We start from the raw sequence: 19,388 nt of genomic DNA on the forward strand, positions 1-19,388 counted from the left end.
TTGCACTCATTTGTGAAGAGGAACTTAAAACAGTTGCTGCTTCTTGGCTTAAAAAACTTTTATACCTCTAATGTTTCTGAATATAAATGGCCTAATATTTAGAGTATATTTAAAAGGTGGTGGCAGGGCGCAGTGGCTCCCGCCTGTATTCCCAGCACTTTGGGAGGCCAAGGCGAGCCAGATCACCTGAGGTCAGGAGTTTGAGACCAGCCTGGCCAACATGGCGAAATGCCATCTCTACTAAAAATACAAAAATTAGCTGGGTGTGGTGGCAGGTACCTGTAATCCCAGCTGCTCTACTCGGGAGGCTGAGGCAGGAGAATCGTTTGAACCTGGGAGGCAGAGGTTGCAGTGAGCTGAGATTGTGCCACTGCACTCCAGCCTGGGCAAAACGAGTGAGACTCTGTCTCAAAAAATAAAATAAAATAAAAGGTGGTATGAGTTTGCTTTGTGAATATAGAGACTGTCCTGTAATCTAGAGGCAAATAATTGTGTATTAGAAATTAGCTTAAAGTTTCATATCTAAGACCACAGAAACTTATTATACCTCCTCAGTTAATGTAAATTTGATTTTTCTTCCTTTCATCCCTCTGATCCTCAGTTTGCAAATTCCTCTCTGCCCGTGACTTTGGAGAACGATGGGGAAACTACTGTAAGATGTGCAGCTACTGTTCACAGACATCCCCAAATTTGGTAGAAAATCGATTGGAGGGCAAGTTAGAAGAGTTTTGTTGTGAAGATTGTATGTCCAAATTTACAGTTCTGTTTTATCAGGTAAATGTGATAATATACTTTTTTTGGCTTTCTGAAATCAGTGCAAATTGTTTTTATTTAAAATGTATTCAAATTATGTGAAGAAAAATTTGGTGTTTAGCACTGGATAAAATAAGTTATGGGCTATAATAGAAAAATTCAATTGAATATAAACATGAAATCTTCGGGATAAAAAGTATAGGATTTCTGCAGACTTTGTTGTTGGTTGGATACGTTCCTTTTATTTTTGCCTTCTTATGAGGCACTTTGCCCTTATTTGACTTCTTTCAGGTTAGAACTTCACATAATGTTGCCTGAAGTGGCTCTCTCATTCAGGTTACTCTGAGGAATTTGAAGTTAGACCTTGTCTCACTTCATAGGTCAAAGGACAATAGCTGGCAACCATTCCTACCTCATTTTTAAAAAGATTAACTTTTTGAAAGGCTAACAATGGTAGCTACAGTTAATTGAACCACTAATACATGTCTGGTGCTCTGTAAGTGTCATTTCATTTAATCCTTACCATAGTCCCAAGAGGTAAGTATATTACTGCCATTTTATAAATAAGGAAAAGGAGAGAGGTCCAGGGAAGTTAAGTAATATGCTCTTGAGGAAGCTGGTAGGTGACAGCAAGACAGCATCTATAACACTCTGGTAAATCACTGTTTGTTTTTCTACCTCTAAAAAAATAGAATTTTATTGTTGGGGGAGGGTCATATATTTTTCATGATTATATAATTAGGGCCAATCACAGTGCTTAAGACAAAGGATGTCTAATTAAATATTTGCTGAATGAATCAAAATCTTTATGACTCCAAAGCCCATATTATATCAACTACTGTAAGCTGCTTCTTAATTTTTTAGAAGTTGAACCTATCTTTATTTTTTTTTTACTTATTTTTTTCATTGTGTATCTTTTCTTCCCCCATCCCACCTGCCCACCCCCCATCCCCCAGCCAGACAGAATCTTGTTCTATTGCTCAGGCTGGTGTGCAGTGGCGTGATCAGTGGGCGATGTTGGCTCCCTGTAGCCTCCGCCTCCTGGGTTCAAGTGATTCTCCTGCCTCAGCCTCCCAAGTAACCAGGAGAGGTGGGCACCACCATGCCCAGTTATGAACCTATCTTTAGATAGATTCCCTTATTGGTAATTTTGAAAACAGAAGAGCATTTTTTTTTTTTTTTCTATTGAGACAGAGTCTTACTCTGTCACCCAGGCTGGAGTGCAGTGACGCGATCTCGGCTCACTGCAACCTCTGCCTCCTGGATTCAAGCGATTCTCTTACCTCAGCCTTCTAAGTAGCTGGGATTACAGGCGTGCGCCACCACACCTGGCTAATTTTTGTACTTTAGTAGATACGGGGTTTCACCATGTTGGTCAGGCTGGTCTTGAACTCCTGACCTCATGATCCGCCCACCTCAGCCTCCTAAAATGCTGGGATTACAGGCGTGATCCCACAATTACTGTGCCTGGCCACAATTTTTATATTATCTTGATTTAGGGCATCTATATAAAACAAATAATTAAATAAAATCAGTATTTTAAGGTAAGAACCTTACATTTTGTAGTCTCAACTGACTCATATATCCTGTTTTCGTAGTGCCTCTTTTTATGATTAATGTTATCTTTTCATTATTTTATAGTTTTAAGCCTATCTTGTCTAACATTTCTTTCTCAGATGGCCAAGTGTGATGGTTGTAAACGACAGGGTAAACTAAGCGAGTCCATAAAGTGGCGAGGCAACATTAAACATTTCTGTAACCTATTTTGTGTCTTGGAGTTTTGTCATCAGCAAATTATGAATGACTGTCTTCCACAAAATAAAGGTAAAATTAAACTTAGCTAATGGGATTTTTATGTCAGTGCTAGGACACTATCAGCATATACAGTTATAAATAATATAATAAAAACAAAATTTCATTGGATTCAAATAGCCTGAATTTCCTTAAATTTTTCTTTAAGAAGTCTTTAAGATTTCCCCTTGAGGGAAAAGTAATTCTAATACTTTTTGCTCTGATAGTCAAGCACACCAAAAGGCCAATAATGTATATGCACTAATTTTTATAGGAAACTTAGATTTGATTGCTTTTTGATTGAATGTATCTGTACATAAATAACTTAAACTAGGGATATATACTATTTAGTTAATAAACCAGAAATAAAAACAGAAAATCAGGGCAAACAAAGGGAGAGTATAGTTAATATAGTTGCTGTGACTAGTGTAAAATTTGTTTCAGAGCTTGCTTATAGGCAAGGAGAAAAGGACAACACGTTAATTATCTCAGAAAATATAAAATGGAACAGTTCTTCATGGGTAGCAAAGTTTATCCTAGCTAAGAATAAAATAATTTTGCAAGTAGGACAGCTAATGTGGTCAGAATATCCAGGTGAGTAGATAGATCCATGATATATTCATAAAGTAGCTCTCCTAAGTATTTCTTTCTAAGTATTAGATTAAAAACATTTGGTAGCCGGGTGCAGTAGCTCACACCTGTAATCCCAGCACTTTGGAAGACTGAGATGGGCAAATTACTTGAGGCCAGGAGTTCGAGACCAGACTGGTAAACATGGTGAAACCCCATCTCTACTAAAAATACAAAAATTAGCCAGGTGTGGTGGTGTGTGCCTGTAAGCTCAGCTGCTCAGGAGGCTGAGGCACGAGAATTACTGGAACCCAAGAGATGGAGGTTACAGTGAGCCGAGATCGTGCCATGGCACTCCAGCCTGGGCTACAGAACGATATTCTCTCTCTCAGAAAAAAAAGCCACTTGCTATTATGTTCTCTGATCAAAGCCTGGAGTGCTACCTGATTGACAGAGCTTTGGCTCTTTGCAGTCTGGCCATTGCCTACCTCTGCAGTCTTATTAATGATTACCTTAATTATAAATGCCTTGTGCTAATCTTTCGTGTTAGCCCTCCATTCCCCAGAACCAGTCAGGCTGGTAGTAGAATATTCATTTTATAATATGGGTTAAGAAAACTAGTGTTATGGGGTTGGACAGCTCCCTCATTAACTTATTTATAAAAATTGTCATGTTAAGTTTTTATACGATGCATGCTTAGGTCTAGGAGTTTTAATAGTCACTAATAGAACAGTCCAGTGAATCCTGAAGCTAATACCTGTCTTTTTTTTTTTTTTTTTTTTTTTTGAGACTAGGTTTTGCTATGTTGCCCAGGTTGGTCTTGAACTCCTGGGCTTAAGTGATCCCCCTGTTTCAGCCTCCCAAGTAGCTGGGATTACAGGCTGGTGCCACTGTATCCAACACCTGTATTTTTACCTGTTAAATGTCATTTGAGGTTTATGACTTTATATAATTGGACTCTCTTTAAGTCCTAAAGAACACTAATCTGACCAGAGTCACCCAACCTAACATGATACAGAATCAGATATTTATATTGCTTCTTGAAAACCTAGTTACTAAACAGGGTTTTGTGTGTGAGTGTGAGTGTGTATGAGAGAGAGACCCTTTTGCTTATTCCAGATCTTAACTTTTTATTTTAATCAGTAAATATTTCTAAAGCAAAAACTGCTGTGACGGAGCTCCCTTCTGCAAGGACAGATACAACACCAGTTATAACCAGTGTGATGTCATTGGCAAAAATACCTGCTACCTTATCTACAGGGAACACTAACAGTGTTTTAAAAGGTATGACTTGATATAATGGCATTTGGCTGAGCCATAGAAGTGAGTGTTGTCTAGCCTAAGTAGTTCTCTCTTTTTGAGACAGAGTTTCACTCTTGTTGCCCAGGCTGGAGTGCAATGGCGTGATCTCAACTCACTGCAACCACCGCCTCCTGGGTTCAAGCAATTCTCCTGCCTCAGCCTCCCGAGTAGCTGGGATTACAGGTGCCTGCCACCACGCCCAGCTAATTTTGATATTTTTAGTAGAGACGGGATTTCACCGTGTTGGCTAGGGTGATCTCAAACTCCTGACCTCAGGTGATCCACCTGCCTCGGCCTCCCAAAGTGCTGGGATTACAGGTGTGAGCCACCGTGCCTGGCCAGTAGTTCTTACTGGTAATATCTTTCTTTACGTGATGTAGGGGAACATGCACCCCCTCCCACCGCCTCCCCAGCCCCGCCTCAGGGGAGTGGGTAGCAAGCAAGGTGGTGTGGATGGGAAAGGAAGTGTTTTTATTTTTGTTTTTTCAATTAAAAATTTTTTTTTTTGAGACGGAGTCTCACTGTGTCACCCAGGCTGGAGTGCAGTGGCGCAATCTGGGCTCACTGCAACCTCCGCCTCCCGAGTTCAAGCGATTCTTCTGTCTCAGCCCCTTGAATAGTTGGGTTTACAAGTGCCTGCCACTACACTCAGCTAATTTTATATTTTTGGTAGAGATGCGGTTTCACCATGTTGGCCAGGCTGGTCTAGAGCTCCTGGCCTCCCGCCTTGGCCTCCCAAAGTGCTGGGATTACAGGCCACCACACTGGGCTAATTTGTTTGTTTTCTTTTTAATCAGGCAGGCTCTTGAGCCATAGAAGGCTCAGAGATACTCCCTGGGAAGTGATATTTTTTTAGGAGCCCACATGATTTTAATATACCTACTCCTTTACTGCCAGAGATTCTAATACAGTTGGATGGGATTGGGGCCCAGGAATCCTTACCGTTATTAAGCACCCTGGGTGATACTGATGCAGTTTCCTTGTACCATTTTTCTGAGAAACTCTGATTTAGACTCTAGCCCAGCTTAATGGGAGGAAAGTAACTTCTTGATTTCAGTGTTTACTTCTGTATATTCTAAGGATAATAATATTTGTTTTAATTTACAACAGGTGCAGTTACTAAAGAGGCAGCAAAGATCATTCAAGATGTGAGTTTAATTGTTAATACTTTTCTTGATAATGCCACTTGGGCTTATTTTCACTTTGGATATGGCATTCTAATATATCTGAATACTTTTCTTTTTGCTGGAAGAGGGTCCTAGTCATTAATCTAGGTCTTGGGCACAACTAACAGTAAAGTGACTGGCATAGGCTTTTGACCATATTTCGGCAGCAATTACTGTTTTTGAAGATGACGTAAATGTGGATTGCTGTTCATAGTGGCAAGCTTAGTCTTTAAAAAAGTGGAGTAATAGATGGTGTGCTTTTGTTTTGAATCTTACAGTTTAATCTTAGATCATTAGTAAGAATGCATTCTTGATTTATTTTATTATTTGTATTCAGGTTCTTTAATTTATTTAAATTCTTGTTAATTCCACCTGGTTGGAAATAACAAAACTACATTATTTTTCTCTTTTACTATATTCAAGTATTTTCCTTTAAGTTTTGAAAGTTCAGTGTAGTCCTGTTTTATGCAACTTTGAATTATGTGAGACTGAAAATAGTGCAAAGTAAAAATATATTTAGACTTTCACTTTATGTCTCAAATTTGAAATATTGTGAGACTTCTCAAAATTAAAAGAAACGTTCAAGAAATGCATACTTCCAAGTCTGGCCGGCTGATTGCAAATTATGGCATTGTTGCCCTGTATCAGCATCACTTTAGCAGGAAAACAAAATTCCCATCATCCTTTATTAGTATCACATGATACTGTATCAGGTCTTGGGTTAATGTTTTTGATGACTGTTATGCTTTTTTTTTTTTTTTTTTTTTTTTTTTTTTTTTTTTTTTGAGACAGGGTCTTGCTCTGTTGCCCAGGCTGGAGTGCGGTGGCATGATCATAGCTCACTGCAACCTCGAAATCCTGGGCTCAAGCAGTCCCCTACCTCAGCTTCCTGAGGAGCTAGGACCACAGGTGTCTGCCACCACACACAGCTTATTTTGTTTTTTTTCTTTTGTTGAGATAGGGTCTCAGTCTTGCTATGTTGCCCAGGCTAGTCTCAAACTCCTAGCCTCAAGTGATCCTCCCGCCTCAACCTCCCAAGCTGTTGTGATTACAGGCATGAGCCGATGGCGCCCAGCTTGTGCTGCTGTCCTAACATTTGCTCTTGATATAATTAAAACTTTTTTTATATCGTAGAACAATGCCATTTAAGTGTTATATTAAGTGGTGGTGCTAGTGCTAAAAAATGTGCCCCAAATTTAATAACTTTAGAACAAAAGTTAGATGTGATAAAAAAATCTATGAAGATGACCAAACCACTGCTGTGATATCTCATGCTATTAATTTAGGAGAGTGTACCCAGCAGAATATTAGCAGTAGTGCTCAAAAAACTGAAAGCAGTATTAAAGCAGGTATGCCTCTTAGTTCACAAAAATTATAACCAGGCAATGATAATGGAATAAATGGAAAAAAATTCTGGTAACACAAGTTGCAAGATCAGTGCTGCCATAATGCACCCCTGAGGGCAATCTATCATCTATGCTAAGGCATCAGTATTTTGATTTTGATTTGAAAAGAGGTGACAGTGAGACAAAAGGTTTACTACAAGTTATGGCTGGTTCTCCAATTTTAAAGCCCACCAAGGTTTTAGGAATATAAAAATGCGCTGGCAAGCTGTATCTGCTAACTCCAAAGCTATGAAAACATTTCAGCTTTACCATAATTTAAAGAGGCTTTAACTTGGAAGACAACATAACACCTGCTAATAGGGAATCTGTGTAAGTAGAACAGAAGGTAGATTTGCACAGAGTTCCTGAAGAGGATATTGAATATTTGCTTGGGTTGTCCCCCATGGATTAATAAAGGAAGTCTTGCTAGAATTAGAAGAACAAAAGCAACTGGAAGAGTTGCTTTGCAGTCAATCCGGGCCTTGGGCACAACTAACAGTAAAGTGACTGCCATAGGCTTTTGACCATATTTTAGCAGCAATTACTATTTTTGAAGGTGATCTAAATGTGGATTGCTGTTCGTGGTGGCAAGTCTAAAGATGAAAAATGTGTCTGCATACCAAGAAATCCTCAGTGATAAAAAAAAGAAAGAAAAAGCTCTCAAACCACATTAGAGTCATTCTTTAGCAAAAATCTTCCAAGGAATCAGACCAGCCTTCACTGTAATGTGGAGAGGTAGCTTATCCTAATTTAGTGTCTCGTAACTCTCTCATTATTTGTGTTATTGAAAGATGATAGTAATTTCTCCTTAATTATTTTCAAGCAGTATACCACATTAGATAATTAACTGTCATTAAGTTAACTTGGTATTTATTTGAATATTATGTATTGTGCATTAAATTATATTTTAAAATTACATAATAAATCACTGTGTTGTACATTAATTATTAACCACACAATTGTATAATCAAGGTATTAATGTATTATTATATATTAGTAAGTATTAACATGTATTCATAAAAACATTCTATATTAGTTGTAGATTTATGTACTCTGAGAATGCTTCTTTCCTCTGTATATATGAGATAATTAGTCTTGAATTATGTTAGTTTTGAATTATTTAGTTCTTTAGGAACATATACCTCATATTTCATGTAGCTGCCCTATATATGTTTTCCCTATGTGGAGTATTTCTATAATTCACCAGTCATTTAAACTATGTTACAGAATAGTTTTGATTAATATTTTTACTTTAGTCTATAAAAAGTATAATAAATAATCTAGTGCTCTTACAATGTGAAAAAAAAAAAAAACACCTGACAGTTTTAGAATCTTTTCTTGGTTTCTCTGAGAACTTTGTTGTGAATCTCCCTCAAGTTACTTAAATGATTTTAAATTTTTGGGAAAGGTGAAAAATACAGAAAATTACAAAGAGGAAAATCTGTAAAACTCAGCAAACTTTTTCTATAAAAGTCTAGATAGTAAATATTTTAAACTTTGCAGGCTCTATGGTTGCAATTGTAGACTCTGTCACCTCTGCCATTGTAGTGAAAAGCTGCCATAAATAATACATGAAAGAGTGAGTGTGGCTGTGTTCCAGTAAAATTTTATTTACAAAAACAGATGGTGGGCTGGATGTGGTGCACAGGCCATAGTTTGGCAACCCCTGCTCTATGATATTCCCACTATCCAGAATTAACCATTGTTAGATTTGGTTTATTTGCTCAGTTTCTTTCCCCTACCTTTTTCTTCTTTTTTAAAAAATTAACCACTACTACCAGTTAGTTTCCCTTTTACATCCCTGGAAGCAACTGCTATTATGAGTTTAGCATGTGTTCTTTTAGACAATCTTTAATATTTAATATTAAATGGAAAATATTTAATATTGTTTTAAAAAATATCTATCCATGTTGATACTGAGTAGGTTTGGTACATTCCTGTTGATTATAGTAATGTTTTGCCTATAGGTACCACATTTTATTTATCCATTGTCCTACTGATGAACATTAGATCGTTTCCAGGTTTTTGCTATTAAAAATCTTTGCAGTTAGGCGCGGTGGCTCACGTCTGTAATCCCAGCACTTTGGGAGGCCAAGGTAGGTAGATCTCTTGAGCTCAGGGGTTTGAGACCAGCCTAGACAACATGGCAAAACCCCATCTCTACTGAAAATACAAAAAATTAGCTAGGTGGTGGCAAGTGCCTCTAGTCCCAGCTACTTGGGAGGCTGAGATGAGAGAATCACCTGAATCCAGGAGTTCAAGGCTGTAGTGAGCCTTGATTGCACCACTGCACTCCAGCTTGGGTGACAGAGACCCTGTCTCAAAAACAAAAAAAAGAAAAAAAAAATCTCTGGGGCAAAGTGTGGTGGCTCACGCCTGTAATCCCAGCACTTTGGGACGCCAAGGATCACTTGAGTCCAGGAGTTTGAGACCAGCCTGGGCAACATGATGAAACCTCATCTCTATAAAAAAATACCAAAAAATTAGCTGGGTATGGTGGTGCACGCCTATAGTCTCAGCTACTTGGGAGGCTGAGGTGGGAGGGTTGCTTGAGCCTAGAAGGTAGGTCAAGGCCGCGGTGAGCTGAGATCACACCATTGCACTCCAACCTGGGTGACAGAGTGAGACCCTGTCTCTAAATAAATAAATAAATAAAAATATCCGCTACAGTGAATATCCTTGTATATGTCTCCTGTGTGTGTAGATGTGTAGAAATGGGAGAGTAGAATTGTTAGGTCAAAGAGCATTTTCATTTTTAGGGCTGTTCCAACTTTTATCCCTACCAACAGTTATGACTGTACCCATATATTACAGCCTCACCATCATTTAGTGTTGTCAAATTTAAACTTTTTTTGCTAATCTGTTTGGTGGTATCTTACTGTTATCTTATTTTATGTGTCACTGATTACCAGTAGGTTTGCTTATATTTCTGTTTTTTGGTCATTTGAATTTTGTTTGAATTTCCTGTTTTTAATTTTTACCTATTTTTGTGTTGAATTATCTTTTTCTTAATGATTTTTAGGTGGTCTCTCTATAATCTGGATTTTCCCCCTTTTCAACTCATTATTTTCATCAACACAAAAATATGCAGTCCTACATCTTATCTGAGAATAATCCTTTTTTAACACCATGGCCCTCCAGCAACTATCCCTTTTCTCTGCTCTCTTTATGGAAAAACTCCTCTAAAGGTAGCCTGTTCTTGCCACCTCTGTCTCCTTATCTGTAATCTCTCCTTAGGTCATTCCAGTCAGGCTTTTGTCTGCACCACTGCATTGAAACTGTTCTTGTCAATATTGCTATCAGTCTTTATATTGCCAAATCTGGTAGTCAATTTACTGTATTTAACACAGTCACTCTTTCCTCCTTTCTTGAAATACTTTCTTCATTCAACTTCCAGGACATCATACTTGGCCCTTTTCTCAGTCTACATTACTTTTAGTGAATTCATGCAGTCCTGTGGTTTTATTTATTTACTGATTGAGACAGGGTCTTGAGTGCAGTGGCATGATCTCAGCTCACTGCAACCTCCACCTTCTGGGATTGAGAGACCCTCCCACCTCAGCCTTCTGGTAGTTGGGACCACAGCGGCACGCCACTATGTCTGGCTAACTTTGTACATTTTTAGTAGAGATGAGGTCTCGCTATGTTGCCCAGGCTGGTCTCAAACTTCTGGACTCAAGCCATCCTCCCGCCTCAGCCTCCCAAAATGCTAGGATACAGGTGTGAGCCATTTCTCTTGGCCCAGTCCTGTGGTTTTAAATACCACCTAGATGGTGATTGATTCCTTCTAGATTTATTTAGATTTATTTCTCTTACCCTGACCTTTGAGCTCCAGATTCCTGTATCCAGCTGCCAACTTGACATTTACACTTATATGATTAACAGCCATCTCAAATAATATATCTAAAACAGAACCCTTTTATCCCTCCAGACTTCTCTTCAGTGATCCCTACTTCTTACCACCTCCATTACCACCTCCTTAGTCTGAGCATCATCATTCTTTTGGATTATTGCAGTGACCTATCTGTCTTCCTGCTTCCATTTTTGTCCTTTGCAGTTTTTTCTCTACACTGTTACCAGAATGATCTTTTAAAAACCCAAATCAGATCATGTCATTCCTCCGCTCAAAAACCTTCAATGACATTCTGAAAAGAATAAGGGAGGCAAAGAGCAAGTTTCCACATATTGAAATTATAGGAAAACTACAGATATAAAGCTACGTAGTTAAAACAATTGGTACTGGTGCACGAATAGACAGACAACCCAGTAGAAAAGAAATCCAGAAATAGGTCCAAACATATATATATATTTTTGAGACGGAGTCTTGCCCAGACTGGAGTGCAGTGGTACAATCTCAGCTCATTTCAACCTCCGCCTCCTGGGTTCAAGCAGTTCTCTGCCTCAGCCTCCTGAGTAGCTGGGATTACAGGCGCGTGCCACCACGCCTGGCTAATTTTTGTATTTTTAGTAGAGACAGGGTTTCACCATCTTGGCCAGGTTGGTCTTGAACTCCTGACCTTGTGATCCGCCTGCCTCGGTGTCCCAAAGTGCTGGGATTACAGGCATGAGCCACAGCACCTGGCCCAAATATATATTTAATATATGGGAATTTAGTAATGATAGAGGTGGCATTTCAGATCAGTAGGAAAAATATAGATTATTTAATAAATAATGCTGTGACAACTGAGTAGACATATGGAAGAAAATATAGATTTGCACCTCACAATTTAGACCAAAATAAAGTTCAGATGGAGAAAGACTTAAGAAATTGTAAGTATGTACTCAGAAAAATATAGGAAAAAATTTTAACAGTGTAGAGGTCTTTCTAAATATGTCACAAAACCCGGAAGCCATAAAAGAATCAATGGGGAAATTCAACCATATTTCAAAATCAAAAGACAAATGACAAAATGAAAAGGTTACATACAACTCATGTTACAAAAATCTAGTGTTTTTTAATATGTAAAGAGCTTCTATGGGCCAGGTGCGGTGGCTCATGCCTGTAATCCCAACACTTTGGGAGGCCGAGGTGGGCAAATCTCTTAAGGGCAGGAGTTCAAGACCAGCCTGGCCAACATGGTGAAACCCTCTCTCTACTAAAAATACAAAAATTAGCCGAATGTGTTGGCACATGCCTGTAATCCCAGCTACTCAGGTGGCTAAGGCACGAGGAATTGCTTGATCCCGGGAGGCGGAGGTTGCAGTGAGCCGAGATCACGCCACTGCACTCCAGTCTGGGTGACAGAGTGAGACTGTCTCAAAAAACAAAACAAAAACAAAAAATTCCCAAGGAGCTTCTATGAATCATTTTAAATGCCAGTAGGAAAATGGGCAAAAGTAACATATGCAAAGATATTTAACTTCAAAATGAGAGAAATGCTGGTTAGAACTATGGCTTAATTAGATTGGCAAAGAAAAACGATGGATAACACTGCTAAGGTATTCTTATTGCCAGTAGGAGTGTAAATTGATAAAAGTGCTGCAGAGGGCAATTTAGTAGAACCTGTTAAAATTTTAACTTCCATTTACCCAGGAACTCCATTTTTAGGAATTTATCTTCCAGATACATTTTGTACATTTATGAAATGAAGCATGTACAAGGATTTTAATCATAGCATTGTTTATAGTAGCAGAAGCTTGAAAACAACCTAATTAAAATTTCACCAGTGGTCAGGGCCATGGTGCATTCACTCTGAGTTATTGTGTGAATTAGAAAAAAATAGCTCTACATGGGCAGGGTCTGAAATGTACCCTTTTTGAATTTCACACCTATTTATATGGCCTGGCAAGTAGAGTTGCTGTGCAGGCATACACAGTGGCCTTGTTCAGGCTGTAGTTAAAACTGAACAAGGTATATATCCATAACAATGGAATATTACACAGTTGTTAAAAAAGAATGTGGCAGCTCAGTATATACAGACATAGAGCAGTCTCAAATATCATAAGTGAAAAAAGACACAATTGTGTAACATGGTGCCATTTGTGCTACACACACACACACACACACACACACTTGTATATATGTATAGACTATCCCTGGAAGACAACTAATAAATGGGTAATAGTGGTTGCCTCTAAGGATAATTGAATGACTAGGGGAGAATTTTAAAAGGGAAAATTATTTTTTCATTGTGTATTACGTGAATCTTTGAATTTTTTGGCACATCTGTTAAAGAAACATTCATAGAATTTTTTTTTCAAAAGATAAAGGAAAGTGGTAATGAATATGAATAGAGAGTTCACAGAAGAGGGACTACAAATAATGCTTACATGTGAAAAATATCTAACTACACTAAAGTAAAATAATTTTTCACTCATTGAGAAATAACAAAATGGTAATACTCTATTGACTAGGATACTGGGAAAGGCCCACATCTATTGATAATGGTCACATAATTTGATATAATGTCTATCAGTACCATCAGAATTAAAATTATATATTTGGGACCCACCAACAACACTTCTAAGACTTTATTCTGTAGATAAACTAGCACATGTAGAATTAATTTATGTCTAAATATACTCATTGTAGCATTGTTTATAATAGTAAAATATTTATAACATCCTAGATATGTTCATCAGGGATTCTTCAGATTACTTATGGTACATTTAATAATGGAATACTATACAAGCTGTTATTAGGCAGCTTTATACAATGTTATGTAAATGGACCTCCAAGATAGTTTGCTAAGTGACAAGAGCAAGGTTCTGAATCTTGGTAATAATAGGCTACACTTTGTAGTCAGAAGCAACTTTGTTTAATTACATACACCATCTCTAGAAGGATATATAGTAGTGCCACTTATCTGTGGCTTGAAAATATTAAATGGAAAATTCCGGAAATAAACAATTCGTAAGTTTTAAATTGTGTGCCATTCTGAGTAGCACGATGAAATCTCATGCCATTCTGCCTGGGATGTAAATCATCTCTGTCTAGCATATCCACACTGTGTATACTACCCATCACTAGTCAGTAGCCATCTCAGTTATCAGGTCACAAGAAGAAGGATGAGTACAGCACATTAAGATATTTTGAGAGAGAGTACCTTCACATAACTTTTATTATAGTATATTGTTATAATTGTTCTATTTAGTAGTTACTGTTAACCTCTTATGCCTAATTTATAAATAAAACTTTATCATAGGTATATATGTATAGAAAAAACATAGTGTGTGTGTGTATATATATATAGAACCCTATATACATATAGGCAACATATATACATATACAACGTATATACATATATTGTATATGTGTATACAATCCTGTAGACATATTTCAGGCAACACAGTGGTTGCCTGAAACCATGAATCATACCAAACCCTATATACATATATACATATGTATATATATAGAGAGAGAGCACTTAGCACTTACCACTACCTGGAACTATATATATATATACACACATACATATGTGTGTGTGTATGTGTGTGTGTGTGTATATATGTATATGTATACATATATACTTACATACGTATATACATATATACGTATGTAAGTATATATGTATACATATTATATATACGTAAGTATATATGTATACATATATACGTATAGATATGTATATATCCATATTATGATATATTATGGATATATATAGACATATATATATATATGTCTATATATACACACATATATACATGTGTATATAGGGTTCGGTATGATCCATGGTTTCAGGCAACCACTGGGGGTCTTGGAACATATTCCCAGCAGATAAGGGGGAACAACTGTCTAAGAAACTGGGAACAGTGGTTGTGTTCAAGGTTGAGTCTGGGTGGACGGCAGTCATTCATGTATATATTACTTTAATTGCAAAAACCACAATTATTTTTGTACCAATGCAATACTTCTATACATTTTGAATTTTGCACTGAGTTCATGTATTACTTTTGTTTAAATTAAATTTAAATATAACCTCCAATGGCTTCCCATCACATTTAAAATACAATCCTAATTTTGTTTTTGACTGAGACCTTCCAGATCCTATACAATTTAGTTTCTGCCTACCTCTCCAAATGTATCATTCTCCCCTTGCTTACTGTCTTTCAGCCTTGTTCTTGTTGATGTTCCTAAAGCATGCCAAGCTTTCTCCCACTTCAGGGTTTTTGCACCTATAGTCTGCCTGCCTGGACTCTTCAGACCTTAGACCTTTGCATGGCTTACTCTTTTGAATAATTCAAAAGGTCTCTGCTCAGATGTTTACTTCAGAATTGCCCCTCCTCCATGCCATCACTCTCCATTCCTGTACGCTGCTTTATTTTCTTCATCGCACTTATCACTACCTAGAATTATATATTATTTGTTTTAGTTGTTTATTTTTTGTGTCTTCCTCTAGAATGTAAGGCTCATACGAGCAGAACTTTGTCTTGTTTTCTGCGGTATCTCCAGGGCTTAGAACAGTGCCTGGCTTGTAGTAAACATTCAGGAAATAAATATTGAGTGAATACACATGTTTTAAGTACATTCCTCCACTCTGTTGTTTGCCCTATAACTTTGTTTTATAAAGACCTTTGTTTACAGAAGTTTTTTTTTTTGGATTAAAAAACTTTACTTTTTGGCCGGGCACGGTGGCTTACGCCTGTAATCCCAGCACTTTGGGAGGCCAAGGTGGGCGGATCACGAGGTCAGGAGACTGAGACCATCCTGGCTAACACGGTGAAATCCCATCTCTACTAAAAATGCAAAAAAAATTAGCTGGGCGTGGTGGCGGGTGCTTGTAGTCCCAGCTACTCGGGAGGCTGAGGCAGGAGAATGGCATGAACCCAGGAGGCAGAGGTTGCAGTGAGCTGAGATCATGCCACTGCATTCCAGCCTGGGTGACAGAGCGAGACTCCGTCTCAAAAAAAAAAAAAAAATTAATTTACTTTTTAAGAGCTTTATTATGATAGGCAGAATAGTAGCCCCCCAAAGATGTCCATGTCCTTGTCCACAGAATCTGTGAATATGTTACATTACATGGCAAAGGTGAATTAAGGTGGCAAGTGGCATTAGGGTTCCTAATCAGCTAACCTTAAAATAGGGAGATTATCCTGGATCATCTGAGCAGTTTTAAATTTTGAGGTAGTCAAATGTATCAGTCTTTTCTACTTTGATTTACTCTTTTGTGTTTTATTTAAGAATACTTTGTGATCCCAGCCGGGAGTGGTGGCTCACGCCTGTAATCCCAGCACTTTGGGAGGCCGAGGTGGGCGGATCACAAGGTCAGGAGTTTGAGACCAGCCTGGCCAACATGGTGAAACACCATCTCTACTAAAAATATAAAAAATTAGCCAGGCGTGGTGGCGCACGCCTGTGGTCCCAGCTACTCAGGAGGCTGAGGCACAAGAATTGCTTGAACCTGGGAGGTGAAGGTTGCAGTGAGCTGAGATTGTGTCACTGTACTCCAGCCTGAGTTGACAGAGTGAGACTCCGTCTCAAAAAAAAAAAAAAGAAAAAAGAAAAGAATACTTTGTGATCTGTTTATTTGAAAGTTCTCTAGTGACTTTAGTTCTTTTTTTTTTTCCTGAGATCTTTAATTGATGTGGAATATATTTTTGTGTATGGTCTGAGGTTGGATCTAATTTTTCTGAGTAGCCAGTTGTCCTAATCAGCAAGATTAACAATTGTTTTCATTGTTTTGATCATACTTATTTTAAAAATATATATTATATGTATAATTTTTATATAGTTTATAAATATATTTTTATATTTATAGTTTATACATATATTTTTATATTTATAGTTTATACATATATTTTTTTATTTATATTTATAAATGTTTTTTAAAATCAGTAAATTAAACTAATACTGATTGGGAGAAGTAGGAATCTGTGTATTTTCCAAGGTGACTTTTTTATTGCAACCACTCTTTCAGAGGAATTATATTTCTCTTGATGTATATGAACTTTCAATTGATAGCAATTATAGTCAGTGATAAGGTACTAAAAAAAATCTTTCTTTGGTTTCTGAATTTGCTTTTAACTAGGAAAGTACACAGGCAGATGCTATGAAATTTCCATCTTCCCAATCTTCCCAGCCTTCCAGGCTTTTAAAGAACAAAGGCATATCATGCAAACCCGTCACACAGACCAAGGCCACTTCTTGCAAACCACATACACAGCACAAAGAATGTCAGACAGGTATGTATCCTTGTGCGTTCCCATGTACAAAGCTTGTTTTCTGGCTTGTTTGTTTTTGTTTTTTAAGAAAGGAAAAGAAAATAATTGACAGATTCTTAAATGTGAAAACATTCCTTTTCTTGGATCACATGCTTTGAATACTTAATTTATTGCTTTCATAATTATTAACACTAATAACCAGCTATCATAACAAGCTATTATAATTACTAACATACAGTTTTAGTTAAAAGCATTAATGATTTAACCTGTTTTTTTTTTTAAATACTGCGAATTCAGTTGTCAGTTGCTAACAGTACAATTAATTTATCTGAGGTATTGGTGACGATGAAAATTGTTTGAGCTTTACTTGAAAAAGTTGTGAAGTATTACTTTTAATCCCACTACCCTTAGATTTTCAATTGCTTTAATAGTCTACTGTGCCTAAAGCATTGGTTTTTTTTTTGTTTGTTTGTTTGTTTTTTTTGAGATGGAGTTTCACTCTTGTTGCCCAGGCTGGAGTGCAATAGCGTGATCTTGGCTCCCTATAACCTCTGCCTCCTGGGTTCAAGCGATTCTCCTGTCTCAGCCTCCTGAGCAGCTGGGATTACCGGTGCCTGCCACCATGCCCGGCTAATTTTTGTATTTTTAGTAGAGACGGGGTTTCATCACTTTGACCAGGCTGGTTTTGAACTCCTGACCTCAGGTGATCTGCCTGCCTCGGCCTCCCAAAGTGCTGGGATTACAGGCATGAGCCACCGCCCCTGGCCTGATTTTTGTTTTTAATAATAATTTTACTTCATAGAATACACTATATTTAAAAGCTTAGTCTGTCAACAAGTAGTAAGTTTTTATGTAGGGTACCTTTATTTTGGTAGAAGTCAAGCAGAATCCTGTTTTCCATCCTCAGGAAATTTATTTTATATTCCTATTAAAACAATATATTATTTGTACCTGAATTTATATTATATACACGTTCACACATGGAGAGTACTAAAGGATCTGTGGGCATCTATATGTGTGTATGTGTGTGTGTATGTTTGTGTGTGTGTGTGTGTGCTTATGTTTTGAGTTCTAGATTAAATATTGAATTGTTGGTCAGACGCGGTGGCTCATGCCTATAATCCCAGTATTTTGGCAAGCCAACATGGGCGGATCACCTGAGGTCAGGAGTTTGAGACCAGCCTGACCAACATGGTGAAACCCCATCTCTACTAAAAATACAAAATTAGCTGGGCATGGTGGCACAGGACTGTAATCCCAGCCACTCAGGAGGCTGAGGAAGGAGAATCGCTTGAACCTGGGAGGTAGAGGTTGCGGTGAGCTGAGATCGCGCCATTGTGCTCCAACCTGGGCAACAAGAGTGAAACTCCGTCTTTTTTAAAAGAATAAATCTCGAATTGTTTTCTAACAATCGAAATTACTTTTTCATTTGACATTGCATTGGAAACATTATTCCACAACAATATAAATTTAAATATACATTGAGATTATTTTTTTCCAATTTTTATTTTATTATGTTTATTTTATTTTATTCAGGGGGTACATGTGCAGATTTGTTACCTGGGTATGAGATTCTTAACATAGATTTCAGTGTATATAATATAACCAACTCCGTAAGATTGGAAATTTAGATATTTGCATTATAAGCAATGTTGGGTTAAGCTATGTTAATGGATCTTTGTCCACTTGCCTAATTATGTCCTTAGGATAAATCCTAATCAGTGGAAGTATTGATTCAAAGACTATCATCGTTTTTTTTTGTTTGTTTGTTTGTTTGTTTTTTTGAGACAGAGTCTATCTCTGTCGCCCAGGCTAGAGTGTAGTGGCGCGATCTCGGCTCACTGCAACCTCCACCTGCCAGGTTCAAGCGATTCTCCTACCTCAGCCTCCTGAGTAGCTGGGATTACAGGCATCCGCCACCATGCCCAGCTAATTTTCTTTTGTATTTTTAGTAGAGACGGGATTTCACAGTGTTGGCAGCGCTGGTCTCGAACTCGTGACCTCATGATCCGCCCGCCTCAGCCTCCCAAAGTGCTGGGATTACAAGCGTGAGCCACCGCGCCGGCCTATCATCTATTCTTAAGTATTTTGATACCTGTTGACTAAATTGCCCTCCTGAAAAGTTACATCAATGTATGCTCCAACCAGCAGTGTTCAGGAGGATCCATTTCTCTACAACCTCACTGACACTGAGTATCAAAATTCAGAAAGGTTGAATATACAGTACAGTCAACACTAGTATACTCTTCATCCAGATTAATGAAATGTTAACTTTTTGCAATATTTATTTTCTTTTTTTTTCTGGATTGTTTGAAAGTAA

The 19,388-nt window shown here is 37.7% G+C and overlaps 1 protein-coding gene across 28 annotated transcripts in view; it reads left to right on the forward strand.

Moving 5' to 3' along the window:
- Positions 1-19,388, forward strand: part of ZMYM6 (zinc finger MYM-type containing 6) — a 44,729-nt gene that overhangs the window by 22,376 nt on the left and 2,965 nt on the right. For 19 of the 28 annotated variants that reach the window (NM_001427913.1, XM_016958871.4, XM_016958872.4 and 16 more), the window contains 5 exons: positions 602-774; positions 2,430-2,577; positions 4,258-4,398; positions 5,527-5,564; positions 16,936-17,089. In NM_001427913.1, the coding sequence (NP_001414842.1) occupies positions 602-774; positions 2,430-2,577; positions 4,258-4,398; positions 5,527-5,564; positions 16,936-17,089 (654 nt within the window). Of the gene's footprint in view, positions 1-601; positions 775-2,429; positions 2,578-4,257; positions 4,399-5,526; positions 5,565-16,935; positions 17,090-19,020; positions 19,117-19,388 lie in introns of all 28 variants that reach the window. The other 9 variants (XM_063804648.1, XM_063804861.1, XM_063805311.1 and 6 more) reach the window with 2 other exon arrangements.

This window comes from Pan troglodytes, chromosome 1, assembly GCF_028858775.2.
Source record: "Pan troglodytes isolate AG18354 chromosome 1, NHGRI_mPanTro3-v2.0_pri, whole genome shotgun sequence".
NCBI classification, from domain to species: Eukaryota; Metazoa; Chordata; class Mammalia; order Primates; family Hominidae; genus Pan; species Pan troglodytes.